Below are 13,865 nucleotides of genomic sequence, written 5' to 3'. Positions count from 1 at the left end.
AGGCTGCCAGCAGCACTCCACAGGGAAATAATGAAGCCATTCTCGGAAGAACAAAAATCCGTGCGGATATATCTAGCAAAACAAAAAAACTGCCACAAAAAAAGTGTTTTCAAATTTTCATGCAGTTTTCTATATCCCTAAAACATTTTCTAAAGCATCTCTGTATAGTGGAATTTTTGACAATTTTTTAGAAGTGTTTTCGTGAAAAGTTACTTTTTGGTGTATGGCATGAGTTATGTAATAACAAGTGTTATGGTCAGAGAGGCTTTCCTAGTGATAATCTAATGGGAAATAAATGTTTTCTTCAAATCTGATGATATTGTTTGCATCTATGCCGATTTGCTTTTTATCAGGCCACACACCATTACTATACAGCAGTGTGGTTCTACAGTGGTTGAAAACAGACTCAGTATGGGTTCTTACCTTGAATGAAGGTAAACATAGAAATGTCTGACATGATTAAAATCATTTAGAAAGTACAGTAAATGCAATTATTGGGTTGCAGAGGGGGTTTCGTTTTCGCTATGGGTGTGAAGGGCCATCCCATGGAGGGCTACCCGGTGCTTCGAGTGAGAAGAACAGGAAATCCTATCCGCAAGTCAAGGTAAGCGATCGGGAAGGTTTCATAGTCCTGGGAATGTTTCATTGTGTCCTCAGCTTAAGAAAAACTCTTATCAAGCAGCTCTGCACTAGCTTGTTTTGCTGCATTATGTTGAAGTCTTAACCTTTTTGTTGTACTGGTTCTGCCCCTTTGTGGAGTCTGTGGTTTGAAGCCATATGAATGAAGAAGAACATTTGTCAGAGTAGGCAGTTGTGTTTAAACCTTTACTATGGGAAGCTGAGAGAGATGAGTATTTAACAGAGAAGGGGAATTAATCTTCTGTCAAGGGAAGGCAAAACTACACCAGTTTTGACCCAGTTTATAGCATTTAAATTTATCATTCGAACATTTGTCACTCACCCCTGCAACTTCTGATAATTTGGCAATGATAGCAGGTGTTCCTAAAACATATCCAAATTAAAGCATGTACTGTATACCCAAATCATATCTATATTTGAAGTATAAAAAATAAATCAACAAATAATATTTAACTACATTTATGCGGCAACTCAAATCCAAATCTGATTACAGAGTAGTCGGATTCAGAGGCGCTGCCAAGTAAATTGTGATCAGAATCAGGAATTTCTCCCTGTAATCCAGTTAGTTGGATCCTGATTTAAATGTGTGGTAAATCCAGTCTCTGTGGTTTGTACATTTTGCAAATGGATTACAGTATTCCTGAAGTGGTATGCTTGTCTGGTAAAATCACAATGCAGACATGTGAATTTGTTGTTCTGTGTGCTTTGCTGCGTTATGAGTCCATTAAACCTAGCGTGATGAAGTTCCACCAATTCCTTTTCTTTTTAGACAAGTAGGTGGCATCCCATCCAGGGTGTTTCTCAGCTTGTACCCGTTGCTTACCGGGACAGGCTCTGGCTTACCCTGACTTGGATGAAGCAATTCTAAAATTAATGAATGGATGAAATCTGACTATAGAGAACTCTAGTTCCTTCATGACATGCAAAAGTACTGTTCATTGTAACCGCTGAAGTCAATATTTACATTCACAGTAGAAATACAAATGTACAATAAGAAGAGATGTTTCATTTACTTTATGGATTTGTCTATTCTCCTCTTGCAGTTTGAGTTGGCTGACACTACATATGATGTATGATGTATATATGTGTGTATTTGTGTTTAAAACATTACAAATAATAAAGTAAATTCCAATTCAGCGCCTGATTAATAGGTTAATTTACTCATTTAAGGGGAAATCCCCAAGTTGAAATTCTCCAACGAATTTGCCCAGAAGAAGAAACCTTACTGCAGACTATGAAGAGGCTTCAGAATCTCAGTGAAGCTTGTCAGTGTGGGTGGTTGTAAAGCAGCAATACCGCCAGGCTGGGAAATTCCTCTTATGTCACTGGTGCTGATAGGAATTGCTCAGAGTCATCAGAGAACAAAAGCAGAACCGGAAATGAAACATTGAGCTGAAGTTTTAACTTTCGCTAATGACATGTAAAACATGAAGGTCTGCCATTCGTGCTTTTAGAGAAGAATGCCTTGTCAATTTAATATTTTACCTAGATCTTCATCTGCCTCTCTAATAGGATCTACAGTATATAAAATTTCATTACACAGTGCCATGTGTACATTTTTTTTCCATTAGGTATTTCATGATGACTTTTCTAGTACAAATTCTAAATTGATCTTCTGATAGTTCAGGTTTTTATGCCTGGAATTTGTTTGATTTTTAAAATAAATTTGTAGTTTCTGAAAATATAATTTATTCCTTTTCCCAATAAATTATATGGAAAAACATTATTTACTTACTTTTCTAGTTACAGAAAAGTAAATCGCACATTTACTTAACGTTAAGTAATGTGTTAATGAGATGAGAACTTAATGCTGACCTTATCTAGACCTATCCAGTTGATAACCACACAATAAGTTCATGAAAATGGTTAAGACTCTCAATATTGATCACTGAACTAAGTTGGGTCATTAATTTGATTTACTGTAGTCACTTTTTTTGCGCTTTTTGATAATGTAATATTGGAGAGCTCTTGATTCTTTTTTTTTCCCCAATAGCATGAGCTCATAAAGTCTTCAGAATAATATTTAAAGAATACGAGCAGTAACATGTAATCTATAGAAATGATTCAATATTGGATATTTGCTCAACCAAATGAAAAAAATCCTTAATTATTAAAAGATTCAAATTAAAGACCTAATTTAGAGGGAGAAGCACAGCCATGCATGGTCATGGGCTTAAACAAAAACGTCTGACACCGACAGGCAAAACGAAATAAACCTTCTTGCTGTTATTTTTCTGTTCAAAATCTTGAAAATTAAAGACTACAAGAGGATTCTGAACACAACAAAAGCAACCTTATTGACTTTCTGAACCAGAGTACACAGATGAACCCAAAATAGTGTATTTAAAACGGAGAACAAGAATCACTATTTAACACAAAGAGATGTAGACTTCTGGAAAAACTATTCAACCCCCTAGGACTTTTTCACATTTTATTGTTAATTATTACTATTGTAAAAACATCCAAACAAATAATTTTTAAAGGAGAGATGGCAAACCAGAGGAAAACTTATTCCTCATGTCACACGCTATTACCTCTGGTGGGATCTTTTAGGTTTTATCAGTGTGCTGAAGTATTACTGTGGATTACCTGTTGCTGCCAGTGGAAACCTGAACTTATTCATGTATGACTCTTTAGAGTATCAGCACTAATGCCTGCTGACGCGGAGTGGTGTAGTGTTTCTCAGCCACAATCAACTTGACTAAATCAGACATGTTTGCTTTTGTGATACATTAAAGTGATTTTGCAGAAGTGCCATGGATTACTAAAATTATTCCTGATTTTGGATATACAGTAGATACTTGTACTTTTTCCCTACCAAGTGGCTGTTTAACTGTTTATTTTAACATTAAACAGGAAAAAAATAAAAGTAAACTAATAATCTAGCAGAATTAGACTAAAAAATGTTTACTAATATTCTGATTTATTTAGGAATAGTCATTCAATATGTAGCAAAAAATGTTTTACAAAATATATTCTTCTTTAAGTGAGATATGTATTTTTTACTTTTTAATGCTTGGGGAAAAAAGCATCACATCACTGTAGCACTTACAGTATCTGTTATTAAACACTCCTTGTGGAATAAATTGGTAAAATAGCTTGGATGCACAGAGGAACATTTTGTGTTGCTTATTTGGTTGCCTATAGCTTACAGATGAATAAATACAATATATTATTTTAACCTTTAATTTAAAGATTGTATTTATACACATTTCTTATTGTACTAGAGGCCATTGTAGCATCATTCTGGGCAGAACAATGTATAGCAGTGGTTTTGATATCCTAGGCAAAATAGTTTTTTTTGTAAAGTTGTATTAATTATCTCATCATAAATGAGTTAGTGGCATGCAATTACTCATTTAACCCAAGTGAAAGTGTATTTTTAAAACCACGAGAAAAAGAGTCTATAACATAAGCCAAATAAACAGCCCCAGTTCTGAGTACTATGACTCATAACAGTGACAAAGCACTGTATTTGAATTTTGAGCTCCTGTTCTGAGGGGTTCACAACAGTGAGGACCAAGTGCTGGATATTCTTTTAAGTATTTCTTCTTGCTTTATTTGGAGTATTTTGCCAAGAGAAAGTACAATCATAATAAAATGTTGTATGCATTTCATTGGTATAATGTGGAGAAGGTTATTTATTTGGTTGTGTTTTCCTCCTGTTAGATCTGCAACTACCAGGGACCAGCGAGAGTGGTTGTTCAGCTTGTGACTTTTTCAAAGAACGTCAATCTTCATGCTCATAGCCTGGTGGGGAAGCAGTGCGACAAAGGAATATGTGTCGCTGACCAGCAGCCCAAAGACACAAGCATCAGGTGAGAATACGAAGAGCCTTGGAGAGCTTAGAGAATGCTCAGCTGCATAAATCAGTAACAAATACTTTCTTTTCCTGTTAATAAAGGATTCATTCATCCATTCATTTCTTTTACTTAGTTTTATATTTTGGGCAAAAATATTTTAGAATTGCAAACTATTAAACTGTTCTGAGGTTTTTTGAAGGATAATGAAAAATCACCATGTTTTATGTCAATTGGAAATTCTAAGTGCTCTATTTGCTTTCTGTTTTATAAAATAATTTTACATTTTCCAAGGTGCACATCTGAGGAGACAAAATGAGGAATTATTGTATAGGGCATTCAATATATCAGCTGTCAGGAGCTATACTGTTTTAAGATCTTAAAAGTGGAAGTCCAGAAACCAGAGGAAGTCATATAAACAAAGCTAAAAAGGTTATATATGTTCAGGCATTTTAGTTTTGATTAAAATTGAAAGTTTCCGAGTTCTGTACATACAGAACTACATCTTATTAAGAACATGTTTGGATAGACCAGAAACCACCGCAAACAATAACCTGGAAAGACAAACACATGCATTAGCTTTATCTGACTGGAAGCATGTATTTAGGTTTGATACAGATTATGATAAAGGTCCTCATACAAGAATAATCCTCAAACTATAGACGGTAGACATTTAGAGAAACAGTTACCACAGGGATCCCTATTACGACCACTGCCCTGATCTAGACTGATTCTTAATTCTTAAAATGTGTTAGATTGACCATTCTCCTTAGGTCTTGGATTAGTTGTATGACCAGAAGCCTTTGGTGTAGTGAATGCATTTTTCATTCTTCTGTTTCAAGTTTTCCAAACCTCGGCATTCTCCATGTCACTAAAAAAAATGTTAACAAAACCTTGGAGGAGAGGATGACTGAGGCTTACAGGATGGGCTACAACTATGGGATCAGCATCCATCCAGAAATTGACTGCCTGCAGTCTGAGGGCAGGATACCGAGAGAGCTCACAGGTAAAACAGTTGTATGATGTGTTATTCTGATGCAGATCCAGAAAAACTAAAAAAGTTAAGCATCTTTGTTACCAATGCCAAGTTTATACAGTGCAGTCCATAAGTATTTGGACAGTGACACAATTTTTGCGGTTTTGCCATTGTACTTGAGCACATTGGAAGAGCTTAAAGTGCAGAATGTCAGCTTTAATTTGAGGGTATTTACGTCTGTATTGGGTGAACCATATGGGAATCGCAGCCCTTTTTATTCATAGTCCCCCCATTTCCTGGGACCAAAAGTAATTGGACACATTACTAAAGTTATAACAGGCTTTCTTCTTCTTTGTTTGCAAGGCCATATTTAAAATGTCATACAGTACAATTCTATGGCAGTGTGAGGAGCTCCTCAGTCAAAGGATTTTGCAGATTGAACACGTTTGAATTAGGTTTTACTTACTTTAATTTCCCTGCAAGATTCCACTCCAACATGATACCCAGGAATTCTGCAGCACTTTATCCCTGTCCTGTCTCATTTAAAATCAATGCTATTCCAGCCCATGCTAGGCAACTAACTGCTGTATTTCAAGTATCTTAAGTATTGATAATGGATCTGGGAGTCTGGTCCCCTTTCTCAGGTTCTGGCATGCAAACCATAACCTTGTGCCATGTGTATTTTATTGCCACTGTCCTGAAAAGACTTGTGTTTCTTTTTTCTCAGAGCACCAAAAAAGTCTCATTACTAATGCAGCCACCAGCCAGGCCAAGGAAATGGACCTGAGTGTCGTGCGGCTCATGTTCACTGCCTTTCTGCCAGATAGTGATGGGGGGTTCACACGTAGACTTGAACCCGTCATTTCAGATCCCATTTATGACAGCAGTAAGTACCTCACCACACAATGACGTGTGTTTGTGTAGTCTTTCATGTGTGCTCTCAAGCAGCTAGTCAGTTTCATACATTTGTTTCTTCACTTAATTGCTTGTTGCTGATTAATTGTGTTTATTGGTAACAAGTTCTGGGGGAAGGCACCAGACTTCACTCATCAGAAACAAAGGAATGGCATTAAAAAAAACCTTAGATTGTTTTGAAATGAGTGGGGTCTGTTAATCTTTTCTGGCTTGCTGTTAAAATATATATAGATATGAAGTATGTGCAGTAGCTTTAAATCCATAGGTTGACAGCTTTGTTGCAGGTGTAAACTACCCTCTGTTTAAAGAGGCATTTTCTGTTTTAAGTCTATATGTGATAGGCTTTTTAGACCAGAAATCATAAGATCATATTGACTTTCTTTCAATTATTACTTAAATTATAAATTGGAGACAATATTGATACCTGACTATACCATTCAGTCACTGCCAGTGATGTTTCTTTTTTCATGTTATTTTTAATTGCTTTTTCATGTTATCTACGCTTGAAGCTGTAAAAGAACAAAAAGAATGATAAAATGGGGTACATTTTAAAAAGTTGGAAACATGCTAATAACCTGTCAACCTTCGTTTTACTGAATATGAATATTCATTTGTAAAAAGTTTGGACATCTCTTTGATGTCCTGTTCAGGATGATGTTAAGAATTTAAGCCATAAAGTAGGCATCTACTGACTATACTTTCAGATATATTACAAACTGTTTGAGAGAATATCGCTTCAGGTGGAAATCGCCTCTGCAGGTCTGACTACAGAAAATATTGATTTAGTTGGAATTTTTCTTCATATTTATAATATTTACACAAAAAAGACTTTACAAGTCAGAATGTGGGTTAGCCCAGCAAATGTACATGACTTTGGTTTAATCAGTCCACCTAGAGGTGGTTTCAAATTTAATCTCTTTAAACTGTTTGAAGTTCCTGGTTAGTTTGCACTTTCCCAATTGATGAGCCTTTAGAAGAAGTAAAAGAAAACCACAGCAGTCTTTGCCTGTGTTTCTATTGCACACATTTCCCTAAGTGAAGGCTTCTTTATGAGGATTAATTAGTGCATTCTGTTTCAGTGTCACATATTTTCTTGTAAAACTGTGCTACAGTATATTCTCATTGGCATTTTTTGGTTCTTTTCATTATTTGTTGTTATGCATTACCAATGGCTGCTAAAGTTTACTGATGAGGGGCATATGAAACAGGCTGATGTGTAATCAGACAGAATTACAGTAATATGGTATATAACAGCCTTGCATTTTCAGTCTTAAATAGGTTATCTTCCTAGATTTGTGCCCTACTTGTAACTCCTCTTCCATACTGTCTTTCATAGATAAAATTTCATTATTACGATAAGAATTTATGCATTGGTTTTCTCTGATCTCAGCTGTTACATTCATGTAGGCTTGGTTAGGTCTTGGTTGTAGATTGAAACTCCTTTTAAACTACTGTCTAGTTACAACTTGATCAATATTAGTTTGAGCACTAAATATAGCTCTTTGCAAACCACCTTTACAAATGGGGGTGTGGGAAGTATTTAGACTACATGTTGATGTTAAGTGAGAAAAGAATACTGGAGGTGGTTCTGAAAGTTTCGCTGTGTATATAAAATGAGAGAGACACACTTTTATACTTGGTAGAGATTGCTAATAATTAGAAACTGTGTAAATACTTTTGATCTCAGAATTCTGTCAAACGTTTGCCAGTTATGAGCCTATCGAGAAAATGATGAAGTGCTTAAGGCAAAGTTGTGTCTTGTAAACATTCCTGCAGTTATTTCAAAACATAACATTCAGAATATTCAATACAATAAAGTAGAACCAAATCCTACAAAATTCCAGAAAAATGTGGATTGAAGGATTGAAGGTTATTATTCTGAGAGAGTATATACTTCTGTAGTGAAGTCCACACTCAAGCTCAGAGGCTCATTAAACTGGAATTATTCACCGTCACCCTCTCATGGGATGCTAGTCTATTGCAGGTACAACATTTTTCAAATGGGGGACTGATGCAATTGGAGTCAAAGGATCTTGCCTAAGGATACAGCAGTAGTCTTAACAGGGATTTGAAGTTCCATAATAGGTTTAGGAACAGGATGAAGGAGATCTCTGACATTAGCAGTAGGTCAGTATAAGAAAACAGGAATATTCAAGCTTAACATGAAAGATATTCAAGTGAAATGTGCATGAAATGTGGGACAGTTTCAGTTTCAACCACTGGTGGGGTATTGCCTTGTAAAGATCTCAATAATCACAGGCCAAGGCAAAATCCACTCAGGAAAACAGTTGTTAAAAGCTTGCATGTAAATAATATGATGTGAGTTTTGGGCAAATGTTTTGTGAAGAAAATCAAGTTTTTTGGTCACATTGACAGAAAGTCTGGTGAAGCTTACTTAGTAACAGAAACTGCAACTGTCAAGTGGTAATAATCCCTTAATGACACAGGAAACGTAATACCTTCACACGATACAACTGATTCCATAGCATGCTGAAAATGTATGTATTTATAAAACAAACTGGCCATACTGAAACCAAATAATGCAAAACTTGTTCTAAACCAGGTTTGCATTCTAACATTACAATCTATTGAAATTTGTGAGAGATTAACTACAAAAATCAAGGCCTGTGTCTGAATTGAAATGTGATTGAGAGGTTTTGGTATGAGCTCAAGACTGTGCACTTGAGAAGGTCTCAGTACGAGAATAAACTGGACTTTTTTTTTATTGAATTATAATCAAAACCATTAAGTGGTCACAAATCACTAAGGAATCATGTCAACATCTCTCGGCTGTCCTAAGAGCTTCAAGGAAGTCATTATTGCTAAAGGTGTTTCAACTAGCTAAGAATTTCATGGGTTTTAGTTTTGATATAGCATTTTTGGAGTTTTGCAGAAGAAATTGCTAGAATTAGTACTTTTTTGAACTTAAGTGAAGTGTAGTGGATGATGCTGTATGCTGTTTTGTAGTTCTTTTATGCTTTTTGTTCAGTTTGTACAGAGTTTCTTACCATTCTATTTCTTTGCCTCTTCACAGAAGCCCCTAATGCCTCCAATTTGAAGATAGTGAGGATGGACCGTACAGCAGGCTGTGTTACTGGGGGAGAAGAGGTCTATCTCCTGTGTGACAAGGTTCAGAAAGGTAGGCAGTTTTGGTTTTTGTTCACACTCTTAATCATTAACAACATATGTGTTCCCATATTCAAAGTCAACATCTAATTAACAGATAAATTGGTTCATTGTAACAGACTAATCTTGCACTACCTGATTTAATTTCAGGTAAACTAGTCTAAAACTAAAGCTAATCCCGGTTTATAAAGCAATTCCTCTGTATTTCCTCAGTATTTGTCTTTCCATTTTTAAGGAATATAGCATTTCTTTTGTATCTACAGTATATACAGTAGACAGTATGAAGTAAGATGTGAAGACGGGGTTAATTTGAAGTCCTCTCTGCATGAAGGCTGGAGTTTATGCCAGGAAGGGGGTTAACTGATAAGGATTCCAGATGCCGCTTAAACATTTTAAGCATCAAAGTCTTTAACTAAAGAGATACTGGAGTCAACAAGCATACTTTTAGAATTTGATTAAAAGGGAATATAATATGGAATCGCGTATCTAAAGAAATTAATAATGATATAATTATATTCATGTACCTTAACACAAGAATAGTACACGCTGTACATTGTCTGTTGATAATGTTTCTGTAGTGCTTTTTCAGCACTCTGCATGTGACCTTGCCGGTGGTGCTGTGGGTTAGGTTCCTGACTCCCATGTCACACGGTCTGTGATCGAATCCCACTGTGGAACCATGACTTTTTTTTTTAACAAACATTTCTTTGAAAAAATGAAAGGTTTCCCTTGGTCAGAGATTAAATAAAACCTCACTCGCACCAAACAAATTTATATTTCTAAATATCACAACATGATTGAATTTAAGTCATTTTAATAACAATGAATAGTCACCTATGCGTTACAAGATAAACATTTATATTGATGTGAATCGCGTTTTAATTTAAATCGTCAACGCATGTTTAAATATATGTGTTTAAAGGCGATATATAAAGGCGCTGATTCTTATGGAATGTGTTCTGCCGTGGATTCAAAAAATTTATTTTTTTTAATCGCGTATCTAAGAAAAATAGCAGTATAACTTTGTTCATGCACAAACAGTGGCATGTTACATTATTAATTTGGGTGTCTCCTCTTGGCAGAAAGCTCTAAATTGCATTTTGAGTGCGTTTTTTTACTTTTTCTAAAGTGCAACCGATAAATAAAGCTGGTACAGTTTAGACTTATTTTAAACTGTATTACAGCAGCACAATGGACAATGCAACGTAAATTGCAAAAATCCACTTGGAATCTGTCCAAGCCCTACTTTGTCAGGCATTTTCTTTTACTGCAACGGACATAAAAACTCCCTTGCTTTTAACAGAGCGTTTCATAATTTCTAACTACGAAAATTATTTAAACTGCGACACTTATCATTCATTCCATTCCATTCCATTATTAGTCTTCCATTTCTCCCTAAACATTTTAAGCATGAAAGTTTTATGAAACGGTACCCAAATATGCGATTGCTGTATAGAATGAATTTTAATTAAAAAAATTATTTAACACGAAAATTAAGCTGGAAATCTCGCCCCCTTCTACTTTGAAAATACCTGTGAAACTGGTTTAATTCGTCACAGCCAGCACTCCCGCAGAGAGGGGGGTTGTACTCGTTAATGTCTTAGCCGGAACACATCATTATATCTCATTTTGTATTTCTTTAAAAACATCTTTTGCCCAGCCACTATTGTTGTTATTGTTTTTATCCTGTAAAGCGCTTTGGGGAGCACAGCTTTCTCACCACTTAGATTACTTTTTCATACCATCCTTACACAAAGCAGAAACTTCTTGTATTTTCCGATGACATACAAGTGGAAAGATTACAGATTTTAATAGTCTTTTTTCTGAACCAGGGAAAATCTGATCATGTTTCTCTATAACAATAATAAAAAACTTGTCAGGAACCTAACCCACAGCGCCACCGGCAAGGTCACATGCAGAGTGCTGAAAAAGCACTACAGAAACATTATCAACAGACAATGTACAGCGTGTACTATTCTTGTGTTGCGGTACATGAATATAATTATATCGTTATTAATTTCTTTAGATACGCGATTCCATATTAGTGGGATCTCCTATTCTTTTTATGCTCAGGCACTAAGATTTCCCTTCAGTGGTAAAATTCCATATAAATATTCAATACTTAAATGGGCACAGTTAAGACATTAAATATACATATACATACTGTATACAGTACAGTTTGTATACGGTAATATGTTTATGTTCCTAAATCAATCTCTTTTATGAGCATGTGAAAGGCATGGTGAATCGATTCTCAAAAATTACTGTACTTTGCATGATTGGAAACAAATGCGAGATTGCGAAATGCTGTGGTGTTACTTTTACAAAGACGGTCAATGAAAAAAAGAATGTGGACCAGGGCAATACTTTGAGTTTACACTAACAGCTTGTCCAAGGTCATTCATTATTAATACTATTAGTAATATCTTTGCTAAAGACTTTGATGGCGACAGCTCAAACATGAGAGGTTGAGCTTTATTAGCTCCACCTTGCGGAAATTCTGGATACTATTATTTTGCTTGCGGTATTATAGGAGAATTTACAGTAACTAGCGGTATTTACCGGTAACTCGCGGTAGACTGCGTACAGTGCACCGGAAAATAATGCAGTATCATCCGCGCATTTTGAATGGCTGCATCTGTAGTTTTGTTTTTGTTTTTAATTTGGTCAAATTAAAAATGCTACACATTTTAAGTATTGGTGTGTCTGCATATTTAATAGGTCTATTCAATGCACCGGTGTCAGAAGAGTTGAAAGAATTTGTTTAATTAGTCCTGTTAAGCTATTAATGGCCAGATTGAGCTTGTTAAGAGCTAATTCAGGTGAAAACAGACATACTGTACAAGCCCTCTAGGCCTAGGATTGCTGATCCCTGCACTATACAGTAAAGTATAATTATACAATGAATCAATTTATCATTACCTCTTTATTAGATATAATAATAGCTGTACATTTCATTTTGACATCTTTTTATAAGTCATATATTATAAACTACCACAAAAGGACTACCATTTGCACTGAAGTGGTGGGTGAAGAGAGTCCCTCTTATATGTCAATGAAGACATACAGTATATGCAATATATACTATACAATATAAACAAAATACCACAAATGCAACTTATGGTAGATTAGCATCATTTGAAAAGTTAAAAATATCTATAATGTACACAGGTACAGCAAGGGGAAAATAATTACAAAATGTAGGAACAGATATGTTAATATAAACTTACAGAAGCTGCTTTTATGAATTTGCATGAGTAGAATAGGCTGTTTAAAATATTTATGCATGTGCACAACATGAAAGATGAGTGTTAATGTAAAAATAAAACATCTTTAAAACATTTGGGAAACGTCTTAGCAGTTCAGTTAAATAAAAACAGCTGTTTAAGGACACTTGCTGTAATGATTTGAAACCATTTCTTAGTACTAGCTGGCCGTACAGCCTAAAGAGAGACTTGTTCAGCACGTTTAGCAAGGAAAAATGAAAACTTCCTGTACTAACAAGCACATGGTTCTTGTTCGAGTTTGCATGATTATGATCTTCTGTCCTTGGTGGTTTGCAAGTAATGCAGTCTAGCATGCCTTTCATCAAGGAAGTTATCAGCCCTAACTTTCTTTCAAGGGAATTCCCCAGGTGTTATGTAAATGTTAAAGGAATTAGAGTACTGTACTTTGTGGATTCTGTAGAGCAGGAGTGTACTTGTCCCAGATGACATTGTCTTCAGTTGTCTTCTGTAACTTTTTAGACCTCAGAAAAAACATAAAATTTTAAGACAAATTATGTATTCAGTGTGTCATTATGAGTCAAAAAACAAAAACTCAGGGTGTATGATGAATTTTGTGTCATGGATATTACAAAGAAATTAAGTAGGGATTAATACTCATCACTTTGCCAAAAATCACCCTAGTTTTTGAAAAGGAAATAATTGAGAATCATGTATATCCTTTGTTTCTTCACACCTAAAATCTCCTTTTTCAGATGGTAAAACATCAGCATTATCCAGCAATACCAGGTTTAATTACACTACCAATAAAAATGTCATTTTAAAGATTTGAGTGGGAAGAACACATACACTACTTCAGAAGAGCTGATTTTTACTAGAAGTGTAAAAAAAACCCTGTTGGCATAATTATTTCCCACAAAATTAAAATTAAAAATTTATGAAAAGAAATAGGGGTTTCTATGATTTCTTCAGATATTAACAATCATGGAGACTTGTTAATTTAACTTGGGGCACATAAACAGGTGAAATAGAAATCTAAAATGTTATGTTACATGCACAAATATCCTTTGAATACCTGTGTTACAGGTTAGAGTACAGCACAATGCTTAGGGTTAAGATTCTGTTTCTTTTAGGGTGTAATGTTCAGCATGTTTTGCGATACAGTTCCTTTGTTATATAAATTTG

The 13,865-nt window shown here is 35.1% G+C and overlaps 1 protein-coding gene across 4 annotated transcripts in view; it reads left to right on the top strand.

The window, feature by feature from the left end:
- The window catches only part of LOC102693746 (nuclear factor NF-kappa-B p105 subunit), a 66,960-nt gene that overhangs the window by 32,347 nt on the left and 20,748 nt on the right, over positions 1-13,865 (top strand). For all 4 annotated transcript variants that reach the window (XM_069190909.1, XM_015345218.2, XM_015345219.2 and 1 more), the window contains exons 5-9: positions 506-604; positions 4,309-4,457; positions 5,282-5,445; positions 6,143-6,301; positions 9,365-9,469. In XM_069190909.1, coding sequence (XP_069047010.1) covers positions 506-604; positions 4,309-4,457; positions 5,282-5,445; positions 6,143-6,301; positions 9,365-9,469 — 676 coding nt within the window. The remainder of the gene's footprint in view (positions 1-505; positions 605-4,308; positions 4,458-5,281; positions 5,446-6,142; positions 6,302-9,364; positions 9,470-13,865) is intronic.

This window comes from Lepisosteus oculatus, chromosome 1, assembly GCF_040954835.1.
Source record: "Lepisosteus oculatus isolate fLepOcu1 chromosome 1, fLepOcu1.hap2, whole genome shotgun sequence".
Classification (NCBI taxonomy): Eukaryota; Metazoa; Chordata; class Actinopteri; order Semionotiformes; family Lepisosteidae; genus Lepisosteus; species Lepisosteus oculatus.
The sequence above is the reverse complement of the archived record's forward strand: the minus strand, read 5'-3'. Positions and strand labels throughout refer to the sequence as shown.